The sequence below is a fragment of the Eutrigla gurnardus genome (genome assembly GCF_963514095.1).
Source record: "Eutrigla gurnardus genome assembly, chromosome: 13".
NCBI lineage: Eukaryota > Metazoa > Chordata > Actinopteri > Perciformes > Triglidae > Eutrigla > Eutrigla gurnardus.
Genome location: NC_139936.1, coordinates 25158163 through 25172785, shown reverse-complemented (window position 1 = coordinate 25172785; position 14623 = coordinate 25158163). Strand labels below are relative to the sequence as shown.

Genomic DNA, 14623 nt, shown 5'->3' with positions numbered 1-14623 from the left:
ATTCTATCCCTCTGAAAGGGTCAAATGAAACATTTTATTTCTGCTGAAAATACTTTTCCACTTCTTCAGAAGCAACTCATCTCTCGACTCCCTTTCCTCGTTGTCTGTTTCAGTGAACGCGGGTCTGCAGCCTCCTCGCAGCCAGACATTGATTGCATGACCAAGGATGTCTCGTCCTCCTCCGTCCCCAATCTACACCCTGAGGGGGGCCGGCGGGCCCCTCAACACCCTCCACTTTAGTTGCCGTGGAAGAGACACTCCCCTCCTATTTTCTGGGTGATTCATTTATCACAACATCCACATCTTCATCTTCCTCAAACAGTGAAGATTGTTGTTTTATCAGAAGTATATAAGTAAATACGAAGCCAGCCAATCAGGAGTTCAGATGTGTATGAGCAGTTATTAAAGCGCTGCACATCATTGTGTTTTGCAGTTCAGGGAAGGGTGCCATTCACATGTGGAACCTGAACACCAGGAGGGCTGAGAAGATCCTAGAAGGTCATTCTGGTAACTCGGTCATCTGGGTCAACACACTGCGGGAGACAGACACCCTCATCAGGTGAGCACTAGTGCCCGTCTTAATCAGCTGATTTCATCGGGCGGTATTAGCCTGTTGCAGATATATCGGTATCAGCACATAAGCTGGCTGATATGTGCTGATATGAAACCATGGTTACTGTTTAAGAATGATTCAATAATGTGTCAGCAGAGAGAAAATAAAAATACCAAGATTAAAATAACAGTTTTTAGAAGACAGTTAAAGAAGACTCTGACTCATCAGAATTGTTTTACTCCATAATATTGGCAATGGCCCCAAAAATCTCATATCAGTCGGGTTCTAGTGAGAACCGCTCTTTTGGTCTCTGACGAAATGTCTGGCTCATTCTTCTATTACTGTTTCTCTTAGAGCATTTTGTCAAATACTATTCAGAACTTAGGTAACAAGAGGCAAGACAGAAGAAATATAAAGAAGTCAGTAATAGAGGTGTAACGATTCATCGTCAGTCCTATAGATTCTACTAAATCGATCTGCTGCAATAAATAAATAGAATGAATCGTTTTGGCTTCACCAATAATCGATATAAATGCATTTAATGGGATGAATCGTGATTCTTACTTATGATTAATGTTTTAATATGTTTAAGACACTCTCCCCTGCCAGCATGTAGTCTATTTAAAAATGTTCAAAATAACTGAGCAATGTTTAATTACATTTTTGTATTCAGCATAAAATATTATGCAGGACTACTTTTTTTTCACCTTTCAGAAGAATACAGATAGTCTCACTTGCATTATTGCATGTTTATTTCATGGATACATCATTTTGGTTACAAGTTACTGAATCGAATCGTGGTTTACAGAATCGAATCGAATCGTTACAAAAAAAAAAAAAAATCGTCCTTGAATCGAATCGCCAACGACTGTATCGTTAATCGAATCGCTGTGAAGCCAAAGATTCACACTCCTAGTCAGTAACAGTGAATTCACAATATTGCACTTAGGAATGAGGACAGATGAAATGCTTACATATTGACATGACCTGAAACATGCAAAGCACCACAGCTGTGATCTGTTCCTGTTCTTCCATGGATGGAGCAGTCAGGGCCGGGACATGCGGGTCTGTGTGTGGGACCTGAGCCACGGTCGCAGTGAGGTGACGGACTCCGTGTGGACCGGCAGTGTTGGGTTCTGTCAGTGCTCCCTGCTGGAGACGAGCCCCGGGACGCGTCTGCTGGCCTTCGCTGGACAACAGACACACGAGGTCAGACATCAGGAATGGAACATTTCAAGCTTAACAATCAACAAAGCTGGTTTCTTATACTCTTCAGTCTGGAGGATAATTAGATATAAATATATTGATGACATATTCATGCTTATACATGCTTACATTTGATCACAGTCATACGTGTACTTGAGTCTGACTTTTAGATTCACATTCAGGACTTTCCTCAGACAGGCAGTATGAATGGTGTTTCATGTATTTAAGGTTTGTTGATCATTAAATATTCACGGAGGGTTCTCCAGTCTAGTTTAGGGGACCCTCCATCAGAAGGAGGAAACGTCCTTGAATTGATTGGCAGCAGGTGGGAGGTTGGATGCTTAATTGATTGCTGTCTGATTATTAAAAGTGCCAACCTGTGTGAACCTGACCAGACCTGCTGGGTTCACTTTAGGATTTCAGTGGAAGTAAAAAGTTGTTTCTTGCATGTCATCTTTTGCTATTTCCACACTGTGCTCATCTGCAAGTGCTCAGCACCGTTAACACGGAATGGCTTTCATTCAATCAGGCGGCCAACATGATATTTTCAGCCGATCATTAATAAATGTGTCGAGAGCTAGCGTGATGTAAGGACCTGTCAGACAGCAATCTAAACAGCCTCATTAACAAACCAGCCTTCATGTCATGAACCGGCATGCACATCGCACAGGATAGGAACTTAATACCACCAGCTAAATGTTGGTTCATTTTGGCTGTGGCTAGTAACATGTCGTTCAGTGAATTCCACCCGTCTGAACCCCTAATAGCTCCGCCGGGGCCGAGGAGACGAGTTAACCGTGTCTTCAGGAGGGAACTGTGGCTAATTAAATAGTCAAAGTGGCTGTTTTAAGCTTTGAGGGCTGAATTCAAAGAGAATTCCCGGGTCGGGAATGAAATCACAGTTGTATGTTGCGTGCTTAACACCCACAAGCCTGAAGGGTTTTTGTGTGGAGAGAGGCAGGACGGGGTGAGGGCTGCCAGTGATGTCGGCCATCGTTTATTGCCTCCAGATTCATGTTACTTGCTCCGCTGTGGAGGAGCCACACTTGAAAGAGACAGCGGTCACCTGATCCAGCCAAACGTGCCTCTGCTAACCTCAGTCCAGCAGGCCAGGCATCAGGGCGCCTGTGACTCCCAGCACCTCAATAATACCATTGTCCCATCAGACAGAGACAGACAGAAACACCCATACAAGTTGGACTAAAACAGCGAGTTGTCCCCCCCCCCCCCCCCCCCCCATTCCACAGACATAATGACCACGACAGATGCTTATCACATAACCGCAAATAAAACACCCGCATAAATGAATTCCCCCTCAAAAGACACAACCCAAATGCACTTGCACACATGTACAATGGTGTGATTTAGTGGCGTGTGCAAAATGCAAGTCTAGGTCAATATTTAGGGATGCAACCGAGAAAACCGAAGAAGACACTGAGACACTGACGGAAGAGATTCCTATTTCGGGCTGTTTTACTGCTCACGGCTAGATTCCTGCCAGCGCTGCCGTGGCAGAGACCTTAATTAATAGCGCGGTTGTTGTATTTACAGGCGGTGGGATGCCACACAAGAACAGTGAACACCTGAGGCACAGAGAAGTCCTTGAAGGCCCTCTTTGTGAGGCACGCAGGGGTAAACATCCAGGACAGATGTGGCTTAGCGCGAAAATACAGATCGCTCCTTAAAGGGCTGTTTAATGTGAGGCCTAATGAGGATGAATATGCGGATCATCAGCACGGAGGAAGTCAGGGAATGAGTGGAGGTAGTGATGTGGGTCCACACATACAAAGGCACGCACTTTATCATTGGCTTCATTAGGCTGTGTATTTTATCAGAATCAGTGCCAATGTGTGCAGGAAAACACCACTCATGTCACGAGGTCGGCTTTAACAGGATTTATTATAGACAGCGGGGCGGCTGCTCTGCTCTGATATATTTGTACTCTACTGCTGGTCAGGTGTGTGTGTGTGTGTGTGTGTGTGTGTGTGTGTGTGTGTGTGTGTGTGTGTGTGTGTGTGTGTGTGTGTGTGTGTGTGTGTGTGTGTGTGTGTGTGTGTGTGTGTGTGTGTGTGTGTGTGTGTGTGTGTGTGTGTGTGCAAACTAAAATACTGAAAACAGATAAATAAAAAAATTGAAATATTATATATATATACACACATGTAATTATTATGTATTATGTAAGTATTGTTATGATATTATATAATAATTGCTATATAATTGCTTTATATACATATATATTATTACATATTTATATAATATGTAGAATCTGTGCTTCAGAGGTCTGGTTAGATCACTTATTTAAATCTGATTTTATTTTACATTTTCACAGATTTTTTTCAATGTTTCATTGTATTTTTCATTTTTTCAGTTGTAGGCTTCGGCGTGTGTGTGTGTGTGTGTGTGTGTGTGTGTGTGTGTGTGTGTGTGTGTGTGTGTGTGTGTGTGTGTGTGTGTGTGTGTGTGTTAATTTCCAGTCCATATGAGGAAAATGCAAAATGACCATGTCAATTGTCATAAAGTTCTGTCATTTTGTTTATTTATATATAAGTAGATGTCATACTACACTATAAGTATGACAGTATGTCACTGACCACTATGCCACAGTAAGATGTCAATTTGAGATTGAAAGTGATATAACAACCATTTCTGAGTAGATGTATAGGCCTATGTTTATGTCAGGTGTCATGTGATGTGTATGTAGGTGAATGCTTATGTATACTCTCTTCAAATGAACTGTTACTGAAAGTTGTTTTGTTGGTTTGTGGTTATTTTCATGAGGTAGTGATTTGTTGTGAATCTGTGAAATGAAGAGGTACGTTTAGGGAAGAGTCCCCTGGGTCTCCAGTGCTGCTGAAGCTTATATCTGAGCTGGAGTTCTGGTCTCCCAAGGAGGGAAGTCCATCACCCACTCAGTAGGACCAGGATGTAGTTGCATGTCCCTGAGTATTTGCACATATGCACATGACTGTATGGTACTCAAGGTCTGCAATTTAACCCAGTAGTCATTCTGTTGTTTCAAATCCAGTGTACATAACACTCTTAGATTATTAAAACACAAAATGTAGATCTCTGGACTGAAAATGAACATTTATATTACATTATCTGTCAAGTAATACATTTATCAGTTTTGAAAAAAAAGACCCTCCTGAAAATATAATAAATTCCCAATAATGTAATAAGCTATTACATAACTGGTGAAGTTATTACATTTTCAGGAAAGTATTACACTATAGGGTGCTACAGGCTTGAAATGATATTCGGAGCATTAAGGTAGCAGCAAACAAGTGTTTGTTATGAGAAGATATAGTGGAGGAATGTCTGCCCAGGCAGAGAATGAAGTTGCTCTCCCTCTGTGTGTGTTGTAATCTGAGCTTCTCTGTGCTTTGTTGACATAGCCAGGAGGGCCGCATGTGCCCTTTAGTGCATATTAGTGCATGTGAGTGCATATGAGTGCATGTGAGTGCATATGAGTGTGCTCCACCACCCAGCTCATCACCACCACTCTGCACTGCGCTCATACAGCAGTTGTTGCTGTTGTTTGCGTTGTTGCCGCCGGCTCAGCCGGTACCATGTTGAGAGACGATTGGAGGCACTAGATTTGTTCTGGATTTTGTCTTGAGCACCTTTTAGGTAAAACATTTTTCATATATCCGATAGTACTCCCCAAGAAATACAAACAGACTTGGATGTATAAAATACAAAAAGAAAAAGAAAACGCTGTTCTATGTTCTTACCTGTAGCACTTTGATCATAGCTGTTGTACTTAAGGTATCCTTGCTGAACAGATACTACTTTACTCAGATGAGGACCTAACACTTGTAGTTTCTTTATTTTGACAAATGTACTTTGGACAAAAGTGTCTGCTAAATGTAAATGAGTTATTGCATATTATTGCATTGTTGCATGCGAACACACTAAACTAAGATAGCATTTTCATTGTGTGTATATGTGCTGCACTGCTTCATAGAGCTGCTACAGTAGCATACTGTAGAATAATGGGGGTGAACAGGCCTTCTGTTGACTGAGTTTTAAGTATTGTCATGTGTTCTCTGCAGATCAACATTATTGAGCTTCCCAGCAAGACTCCAGTCTGCACCCTGGAACCAGACGCTAAGTTGGGGATGGTCATGTGTATTCAGTTGTGGCAGGTAAGCAGGCCGTCCTCAAGTGTCATCTTAACAGAACATGTTGCATTTCTTTTTCTTAATGCCAAAAAAGTAGATATGTGTCCCTTTTTATAACAAGTTCACCTTGATCGCCGTCATCAAAAGCAGCAGATTCTTTCACATGTAAAACATACAAGAAAGATAAGGTAATTGTTTTATACCTGATCAGCCAGCAGACCATAACAAGATGCAATAATAGAAAAGACAACAAAAAGGCATGAGAGACGTGGCACATGATTTACAGCCCAACATCTCGTCGTGGGCCATTTTTTCCAAGTATTTCTTCTCAGCTGGCAGCGAGTCCCGACACTGTAATTAGAGCGTTTGTAAGGGCCATGAGTTCACAGCTATATATCAGCCTGCAGCTGTACATCCAATCTGATCTCGGTGAAAAAAGAAAAAAAAAAGTTGCGTTCTGTTTTGTAAATGCTGTCGACAAAGTTTTATTTTCCAGCCATTAAGGAGACCCTGTAATTATTTTCATGGTTAATTATTAACTCCTTGGGTTTAGACTTATGCAAGACTCTGTATGGTTTAACTGATTTTTTATGGGCTACAGTTTACAGGCAACAGAAATCAAAACATAGCTTATCGTTTAAAAGCCAGAGTGAGCCGCCGGCCTGTGCACGTTCAGTCCCGTATCCCTGTCATACAAATAAGTCAATTTAGTAAGTTAACTTACTTAAGCAAGAGCCAAACAGTTGACTTTATGTTTGTGATGTTTTTATAGGGACATGTAGACAAAGTCAGAGTCTCACAGCGTATGCTCACTTTGTGTTTCCCTCTTTGAGTTCACTGTAACGCCCACCTTTCATCATCTGATTTATGGACCGTTGCCGGTTCAGTGCTGAGTGCCAGGAAACATAATGATCAATTATATCATTATAAATTATATAATATCATTGTAATACAGCGCGGGCAGCTGTCTGACTTCAAAGCTGAAGGGCCCAGGTGATTACTTTCAGGGCTGAGGCATGTTCATCAGTTACACTGAGTGAGCGACTCGAGAGGTCCGAGCAGTGGGGAGAGACTGAACAGCCACCAGCTTGTGTGTGTGTGTGTGTGTGTGTGTGTGTGTGTGTGTGTGTGTGTGTGTGTGTGTGTGTGCAAACTAAAATACTGAAAACAGATAAATAAAAAAATTGAAATATTATATATATATATACACACATGTAATTATTATGTAAGTATTGTTATGATATTATATAATAATTGCTATATAATTGCTTTATATACATATATATTATTACATATTTATATAATATGTAGAATCTGTGCTTCAGAGGTCTGGTTAGATCACTTATTTAAATCTGATTTTATTTTACATTTTCACAGATTTTTTTCAATGTTTCATTGTATTTTTCATTTTTTCAGTTGTAGGCTTCGGCGTGTGTTTGTGTGTGTGTGTGTGTGTGTGTGTGTGTGTAGTAAAATGCTCATCTTGTCTTTCACATGAAATGCTTCTCTACTACCCACTGTTTCCTGAACCTTGCGCAGCTGGAGACAGCAGTTGAAACCGTCGTCCTCTCTCTCCACCCTGTCTCTCTCCATCTCACACACACCAGGAAGAAGCCACTGGCAATTTTCTCCTCTCCTCTGTCTTCCCTCTTGCCATCCCTCCCTCTTTTCTTCCCACCGTTGAGACGAGAAGTGATTATCCTCGATTATTTCCGAGACAGACTCACCAACAGATTTATTGTCGGCCTTTAAGCCCTCTCCGCTGGAGTTTATGGGAAAAAGATTAAATATAGTGTTAAACGGCACTTACTTTTTTCCCTCACATCAGCCTCCTTTCAGCAAAATCCCACCCAGACTTAGTTCATATGCTGGGCTCTGTCTAAAAGGTGTCAGAGCTTACTGTGTGATTTCTGTGAATCCGTGGCGGTGAACGATACGGTGGGCGTGGAGGGAGAAAGTGCCTCCACATGTGGGTCTGCCGTGTGCCGGGCTCCATCCAGGGGGACAGTATTGATGTATGATGTGCAAGGCTTTTAATGTGAACAGAGGCTGGCGGGGAAAAGGAAATGTTCCTATACAGATATCCATCACTCTCAGCTCATCACCTTGCTGCCTCGTGGCCATGACATCATGGCGGACCGGGACTAAAACCGGGGGAAACGATTGGTTCCTTATGCTGAAGCCTGAGGCCTGTGGTGGCCACATCAGCAAACAAGCTGTTGGTCTCTGGGTTGATCATGACTTACCACGTAAGGAAATTGTGGAGTATACAATTAATTCAGGATATCACCCTCTCTCTAATTACAGATTTAATATATTTAAAGCGATGGTTCGGAGTGAAATGCACCCGAGGTAACTTCCACCATGACATCCAGCCAAATACCCCCTCAGAAGCATTTTTAGCGATGGTCAGCATTGGTCAAGATAGGGCTATCAGCCGAATGGCTTAGTACTGGTGCGATGGTACAGTGTATCTTGTAAATTACCCCACTAATAATGCATGGCATGTTACCAAACTTCTGCAGTAGTACACATAGGGTCTGTACTCACAAAACGAGGCATTTGAAAGTTTGTAAGTATACCAGGAGTTTATTTAAAAGAACACTTGCCTGATAGCTTCTATCCTCGGCTGCTAACGCTACCGCAGTGTCGGCGCCACTTCCGTGTTTAACAAGCTGTTTCTGTGACGCGAGTTTCACGCGAGAGTATGAAAAAGTTTTGCTGAATTTTTATAAATGTGTTGACCTGATAATACAAGCATTTAACCATCGCTAAAAATGCTTCTGAGGGGGTATTTGGCTGGATGTCATGGTGGAAATGACCTAGGGTGCATTTTACTCCGAACCATCGCTTTAATATAGTAGTTTTTTTGCAGGGACGGCCCTCATTGATCCATAATGAAACAAATGTTCCTGAGCCAGAATATACCAGCCAATATTTACCTGTTGTTGCTGGCCAGTTGTTAATAATCCACCCTCGAAATGGAATAAAACCAAACATCTTTTCAAGATGAATATATTCATTCAGTACGGTAAATATACACAAAAAATAGCACAGCACATCTCCACTAATAAATAATGCGACAATACAACACACATGGCAGCGAGCTAGCTTGAAGACTAGAATTTGAGCAGCATGTATTTGTGGAGATCTTTACTCTTAATATTTTAGTTATTACAAGTTCTATATGGACATTTTAATTTTCTGGTGGTTAACTGGTGCATTAAAAGTTCAGGGTGTAATAGATGGAGATGGGACGATATACGCCAATCCTGGTGAATAATCGTAAATATCATCTTGAGTGACTTTAAAATGCTGACAAGTTTAAACAAATATGGCCTGATTTTGGTGGTTAAAAACAGACAACAAAAATGAAGAAAATGTTCTTATTGTTTATTTATGCAGAGAGACCTCATGATTTATGATTACATTATTTAAAGTTGTTTGATTATTTATTTTTCCATTATTGTTGTAGGTGTGATGCAATACAAATATTTGTTTCTTAAAATAGCGATTCCAGTATGTTTTAGTTTAAAGCAGTTTTAGTTTATTATAAAATCATGAATCACAATTATTTTGCCCAGAATAAAAGTGACCTTACATCTTCATATCGTCCCATGCCTAGTAACTAGTAATTGTATTAAAATCAAATTGGTTGATTGGTGACTTGAAAACATGACAAAGATTGAAGCAAAATAAAAATTGTACATTTACAGCTCCGTTTTTTCAATTTTGTCAGTGTCTTTGTAATCAGAAAAAATAGGGACGCCTTCTGAGCATCAGTGGCTGAAAAGACATAATATTGTTGTTGCATAGAGTAATGTAATAAGTCCGATGACATGAACTGTTTTGAAGTCTATTGATTGACTCAGAATGAAATTGGGAAGAAAAAAACATAGCTTTGTTTAAATCCAGGGCTGAAATGATTAGTCAGTTAACCAATTAGTTATTGGAGAAAAAGTCCATTGATAACACGTTTCCAATGTTTACGTTTACAACTGTGAAATGGTCTATATTTTGTTTTTTATCAACATACATTTTATAGAATTCCTGACGACTTGTATAAGGCGCCGTTTCTGAATGTGGGCGGTGTGTATGTCTCCATGGACTGGAGTGTTTTAAAAACTTCACAGTATCTATATAGCATTTATAATAATAATAAAAAAAGACATGGAAATCTCACTTTTTACAATATGGTACCTTTAATTTAATTTCCAATATCGAATGCTAAACATTGCCTATAGTTTCATCTTCTCAACTGTGAGAACCTAATGTGTTAAAGCCAGGCGAGAATCTCTGGTTATAAAAAGTGACACCAGTGCCGAAGTACCTTAAATTTGAATTCTGTCTGCTGGCCGTCAGGGGGCGACTCCTCTGCTTGAAGTCTGATTGCATGGAAGTTTTTGAGAAATTCACCCTACTTCTCACTTGATTTATTATCTCAGTAAACATTGTAAACATGAGTTTATGGTCTTAATCTCTAGTTTCAAGTCTTCTTCAATCCAGCATGATGTTCATTTAGTACATGATGGTCCATTTAGAGTCCACCAGACCAGAAAGCAGGGGATGCTTTAGGGCGGGCTACCTTGTGATTGACAGGCTGTTACCATGGTGTCACTATGCAATTAGCTCCTAAGATAACTTTAACACTTAGCTTCAAAGTTGACCTTGAATTATGAAGCTAACTCTCTTAACAGATTCAGATGGATCCAGATCCAGTAAGGTTGCTTCTCTAGGAGCCGCTTTGCTGTTTGTGTTCATCAGATCCACCCGTCGCTCCTCCTCAGTCCAAATATGGTCACTTTCGTTCACTGGTTGCAAAAAATTCAAGATGGCGACTGCCAAAATGCCGAACTCGAAACTTCAAAACCAGAGTCCACTTCTTGTATACAGTCTCTGGGAAAAAGCCCGTGGAGTCTTGACTCTTTTCGCGACCCTTATGATGTACCAACTGGGCCACAGTGGTCTGAACGGAGATCCAGGAAAGGGCCGTTAAAGGTTTGCTTTGGTGAAAAAGCCTGTAATCATACAAAATACATTCAACACAAATTATGATCACAAATTGAACTAATGTGTTGTGGGGAAAATGGCGAGGGATCACATGACTATTAAGGAGTCCAGGCCCGACTAGTTGCTCTTTTGGAGAGCGTCGTTGCTCCCCTGCCTCTTCAACCGGCGTCCATCCATCTGTCTTTCCAGCTGCTCTGTGGTGATGAATCTCCTCCCAGAGCCCCAGCCCCACTCCAGCAGAGAGCCCCTTTTGTAGAAAGGCCTGTGGAGGATATAATGAATTAGGTGTCTACCCAGGGTTCCCCGACCTCCGACCCATGACATCATCAATCAAGGAGGTCCTACACTTAAGTGAAACGGTGGGCCCCAAACCTGGAACGCTTAGCCCTGGCCCTGCCGGCAAGCAGGGGCCACTGATTTTCACTTGTTTTTATTTGTTTTCATAATCCCTTAGTGTTGGTCCTCGCTGATGTGTTTGGAAGGCATACATGACTCTGTCTATGTATTCAAAGCCGGACGAAGAGAAATAGAGTGCGTTAAGTGAGAAGAGGACTTGAAGATGGATGAAAAAATGGCAGACATGGCCCCCTCGCACATATGGAAAACATTTCTTCTCCTCCTGTCTTCTGCAGGGCACAGTGCGTTAGCTGGGGGCCTGATGCTAATTTAAAGTAAAGGTTTGGGGAACGCTCCGGCCATACATGGATGTAAATGATTGACTTGTAGGTTCTCCCACTAACTATATGTATACCAAAGAATTGTGGCATTTCAGGAAAGCGGGAAGGAGGTTCGATCTCAGCCGTTGTGTCTCCCTCTTTCTCTTTATCATTCCTCCTCCTCCTCTCCCTCCTTCAGTCTTTCCTTATTTCCCTGCGGCGTTGCAAAGATAAATGAAGCCCCCAGTTTTTTATCAGTTCACTTTTATGTTTTCGTTCACAAAAGTGATTTACAATCTGTGACTCCCAACAGTGGGACGCCACTCCTTTATCATTCTTTCCCAGTTTGAAACCACTTACTTTTCTCCTAGTATGTGTATAACCACCAGTTTGTGCTTGGTATAGGTTACTCTCTCTATATTTAACAGAGGTACTGTGGTTTAGGTTTTGCATCTAATGCCTGTTTGTACACCTGGTTTCATTTAATTTCACTCGCTTTGAAAGATTTACTCTGAAGGTGAAATGTTGCGTCTGGATCTGTAATTTCCTGCGGTGAAGAGGGGATGAAGCAAGACTATATTGTTTTTTGTACATTAGTTTGTTTTAGTAGGTGAGCATTAATAACGTGTGTAGACAGAGTGAGTGAGTGAGTGAGTTAGTTACTTGAATCTGAAAATTAATACTTGTTTTAATTAATCGTTAAACTCATTTATCAAGCTAAAAAATACCATTCTCTTGTCCCAGCTTCTCCAATGATTATCTTTTTTTTTCTATTATTGTAAATTGATTTTGGGGGGCTGCAAAATTGTGATTATTCAAAAGATAATTCCTATATTAATTGAAGTAACTCTTCGTTGCAGTCTTAATGCTGTGCCCCAGTAAGTACAGGTAAAACTGACAATACAAATAATATATATTTAATAATAATAAGAAATATCATAGCAATAATCAACATTTGGATTATAAGAAAAATCAAATCATGAGACTAAAATGTGTAAAACGTAAGATCAGGTTTCGTGATGAAGAGCAGTCTGGTAGCTCCTCTATGCGAGGCCCGCGGTATATCTCAGTGATATAGATGAGGAGCAAAGTGAGGAGTGGTGTAATGGAGTGTTGGAAAGAGAGAGCAGCAGGCTGACGAATGGAGCCCACAGCCTCTTTCCTCGTGTCAACGGGAGCTTCCACACTGATAACCTCTGGTCCTCTCGGCTTCCAGCGCCACGCAGCGGTTTGCTACCCGGCTCTCCTCTCACAATCTCACCTCACACAACTCTTTATGTTCCCTCTTCCCATCCCGCCGTCCTCCCTCTTATCATCCTCCCTCACTTCCAGCCAGACTCGGGTTCCGGACCTCTGCTGCTCGCTGGATACGAGGACGGTTCCCTATTGCTGTGGGATGTAAGCCAGAGGTCCATGCTGAGCCATGCCAAAGCCCACCCTGAGCCCGTCATGTGCCTGACCTTTGACACCAAGCGTCTGAGGGGTGTATCTGGCTCCTCTGAGAAGAAGGTCTCCGCCTGGATGCTGGATGACCAGAACAACCTGCAGGTCAGCAGAAGAGGCTTAGAGAGGATGTCTAGTCCACTGGTTGTTTAGGTCGGCCTGTTCAAGTTTACATTCGTACACTATTACTACGTTGCAGTGGCCAAAGCCTGACATTACACCGTTAATGCATTCTTCTTATCTGTTTTTCACCCGTTTATCCATTACTTTAAGCTAACTTTTTAACTCTTCATTACTTTAAGAAAACAATTTCAAAAATGTAAACATTTCTTTTAGCAAACTATTTTAATAAGTTCTCCATTACTTCAAATCAATCAAACAATGGCAACCATTTATGCATTACCAGATAACAATTCAACCATTCAACCAAACATTCAGCAGACTATTTTAACAGTGTTTTCATTAATTATGCCAACTGTTTAAACTATTTATCCAACATATTGACCTAAACAGTTAGTTCATCATGTTGACCTCAATGTTTAGTCTTCTATGCTCGCTTGTTAAACTACTTTTCTTGCTTTGTCAATAGGCTAAAAAATGAAAAAAAAGGTTAATTTTTTTTTTTATCAAATCCTAATACCTCCTTATTTTTGGTTAAATTAGTTTTAGTTGTTATGGTTATTGGTTATTCTACAATTTTTCCAAGGATGCCTTCTGTGGTAAGGGTCCCGGGTTAGGTTGACGTTTATTTTATTTTATTTTATTTTGCATATTAATCAACATCACTGTCAATGTGCCAAAGGCTCATTTTCAACTGCTGTCCCTTGGCTAGAAGTTAAGTTTGCCATTAAAAAACAACAACAATAAAACACAAGTAAAATATGAACAAGAAAGAATCCAACATGAAGCAGCTCAACCAGTAAAGAGCTTGAACAAATATGGCAGTGTCATGCAAAGTAGGACAACAAGCAGAAAGCCCCCACAATGTTAGACAGACAATCAGCATGACACTTACAACATGACAACATAGACCACAATACAAAAGACAGGAAGGAATATGGCACCACCATGCAAACGGAGGGACATATACAGCAGAAAATAATACAGAACAATGATAGTCCGATAATCAACACAGACAACATGAATGACATTAGAAGACAGGGATAAACCCAGAACACAATCTGACAGACAGAAGGCAGACGAGGGCAGACAAGGTAAGAACACAGTGGCTCGGTATGATGGCAGGTCTGATTGCTTTTAACCACGTTTTAAGATGATATGCAAAGGAACGGTAAGAGTCACTTTGACGTATTTTTAATGGAAGGGTGTTCCAAAACTTACTGTGAAGGCGGTCTGACCCAAAGATGTTGGATGGAACAACAATGTCTCCTCTTATCTAGTTAATCCAACCCCAGAATTTTTCTGAAAGTCTCTGGTAAATGGGGGAGGTGCTAATCCATTAAGAATTTTGAATATTGACGAGCTTTGTGAAATTTAATAAGATTTTCCCAGTTAAGGAGACCATATCCAGGGAGTATATCACAGTGATGGTAGCTTTTAGGTTTATTATCCAGGACCTTGAGAGCGTGTTTGTCTACAGATTGACTTTATTGTTGTATCAGTAGTAAGAT

General features: G+C 40.9%; 1 protein-coding gene across 2 annotated transcripts in view; it reads left to right on the top strand.

The window, feature by feature from the left end:
* gnb1l (guanine nucleotide binding protein (G protein), beta polypeptide 1-like) overlaps nt 1–14623 on the top strand; it is a 30630-nt gene that overhangs the window by 6286 nt on the left and 9721 nt on the right. For both annotated transcript variants that reach the window (XM_084024160.1, XM_084024159.1), the window contains 5 exons: nt 114–276; nt 434–559; nt 1600–1762; nt 5815–5907; nt 12882–13097. In XM_084024160.1, the coding sequence (XP_083880286.1) occupies nt 167–276; nt 434–559; nt 1600–1762; nt 5815–5907; nt 12882–13097 (708 nt within the window). In that variant the 5' untranslated portion in view covers nt 114–166. The remainder of the gene's footprint in view (nt 1–113; nt 277–433; nt 560–1599; nt 1763–5814; nt 5908–12881; nt 13098–14623) is intronic.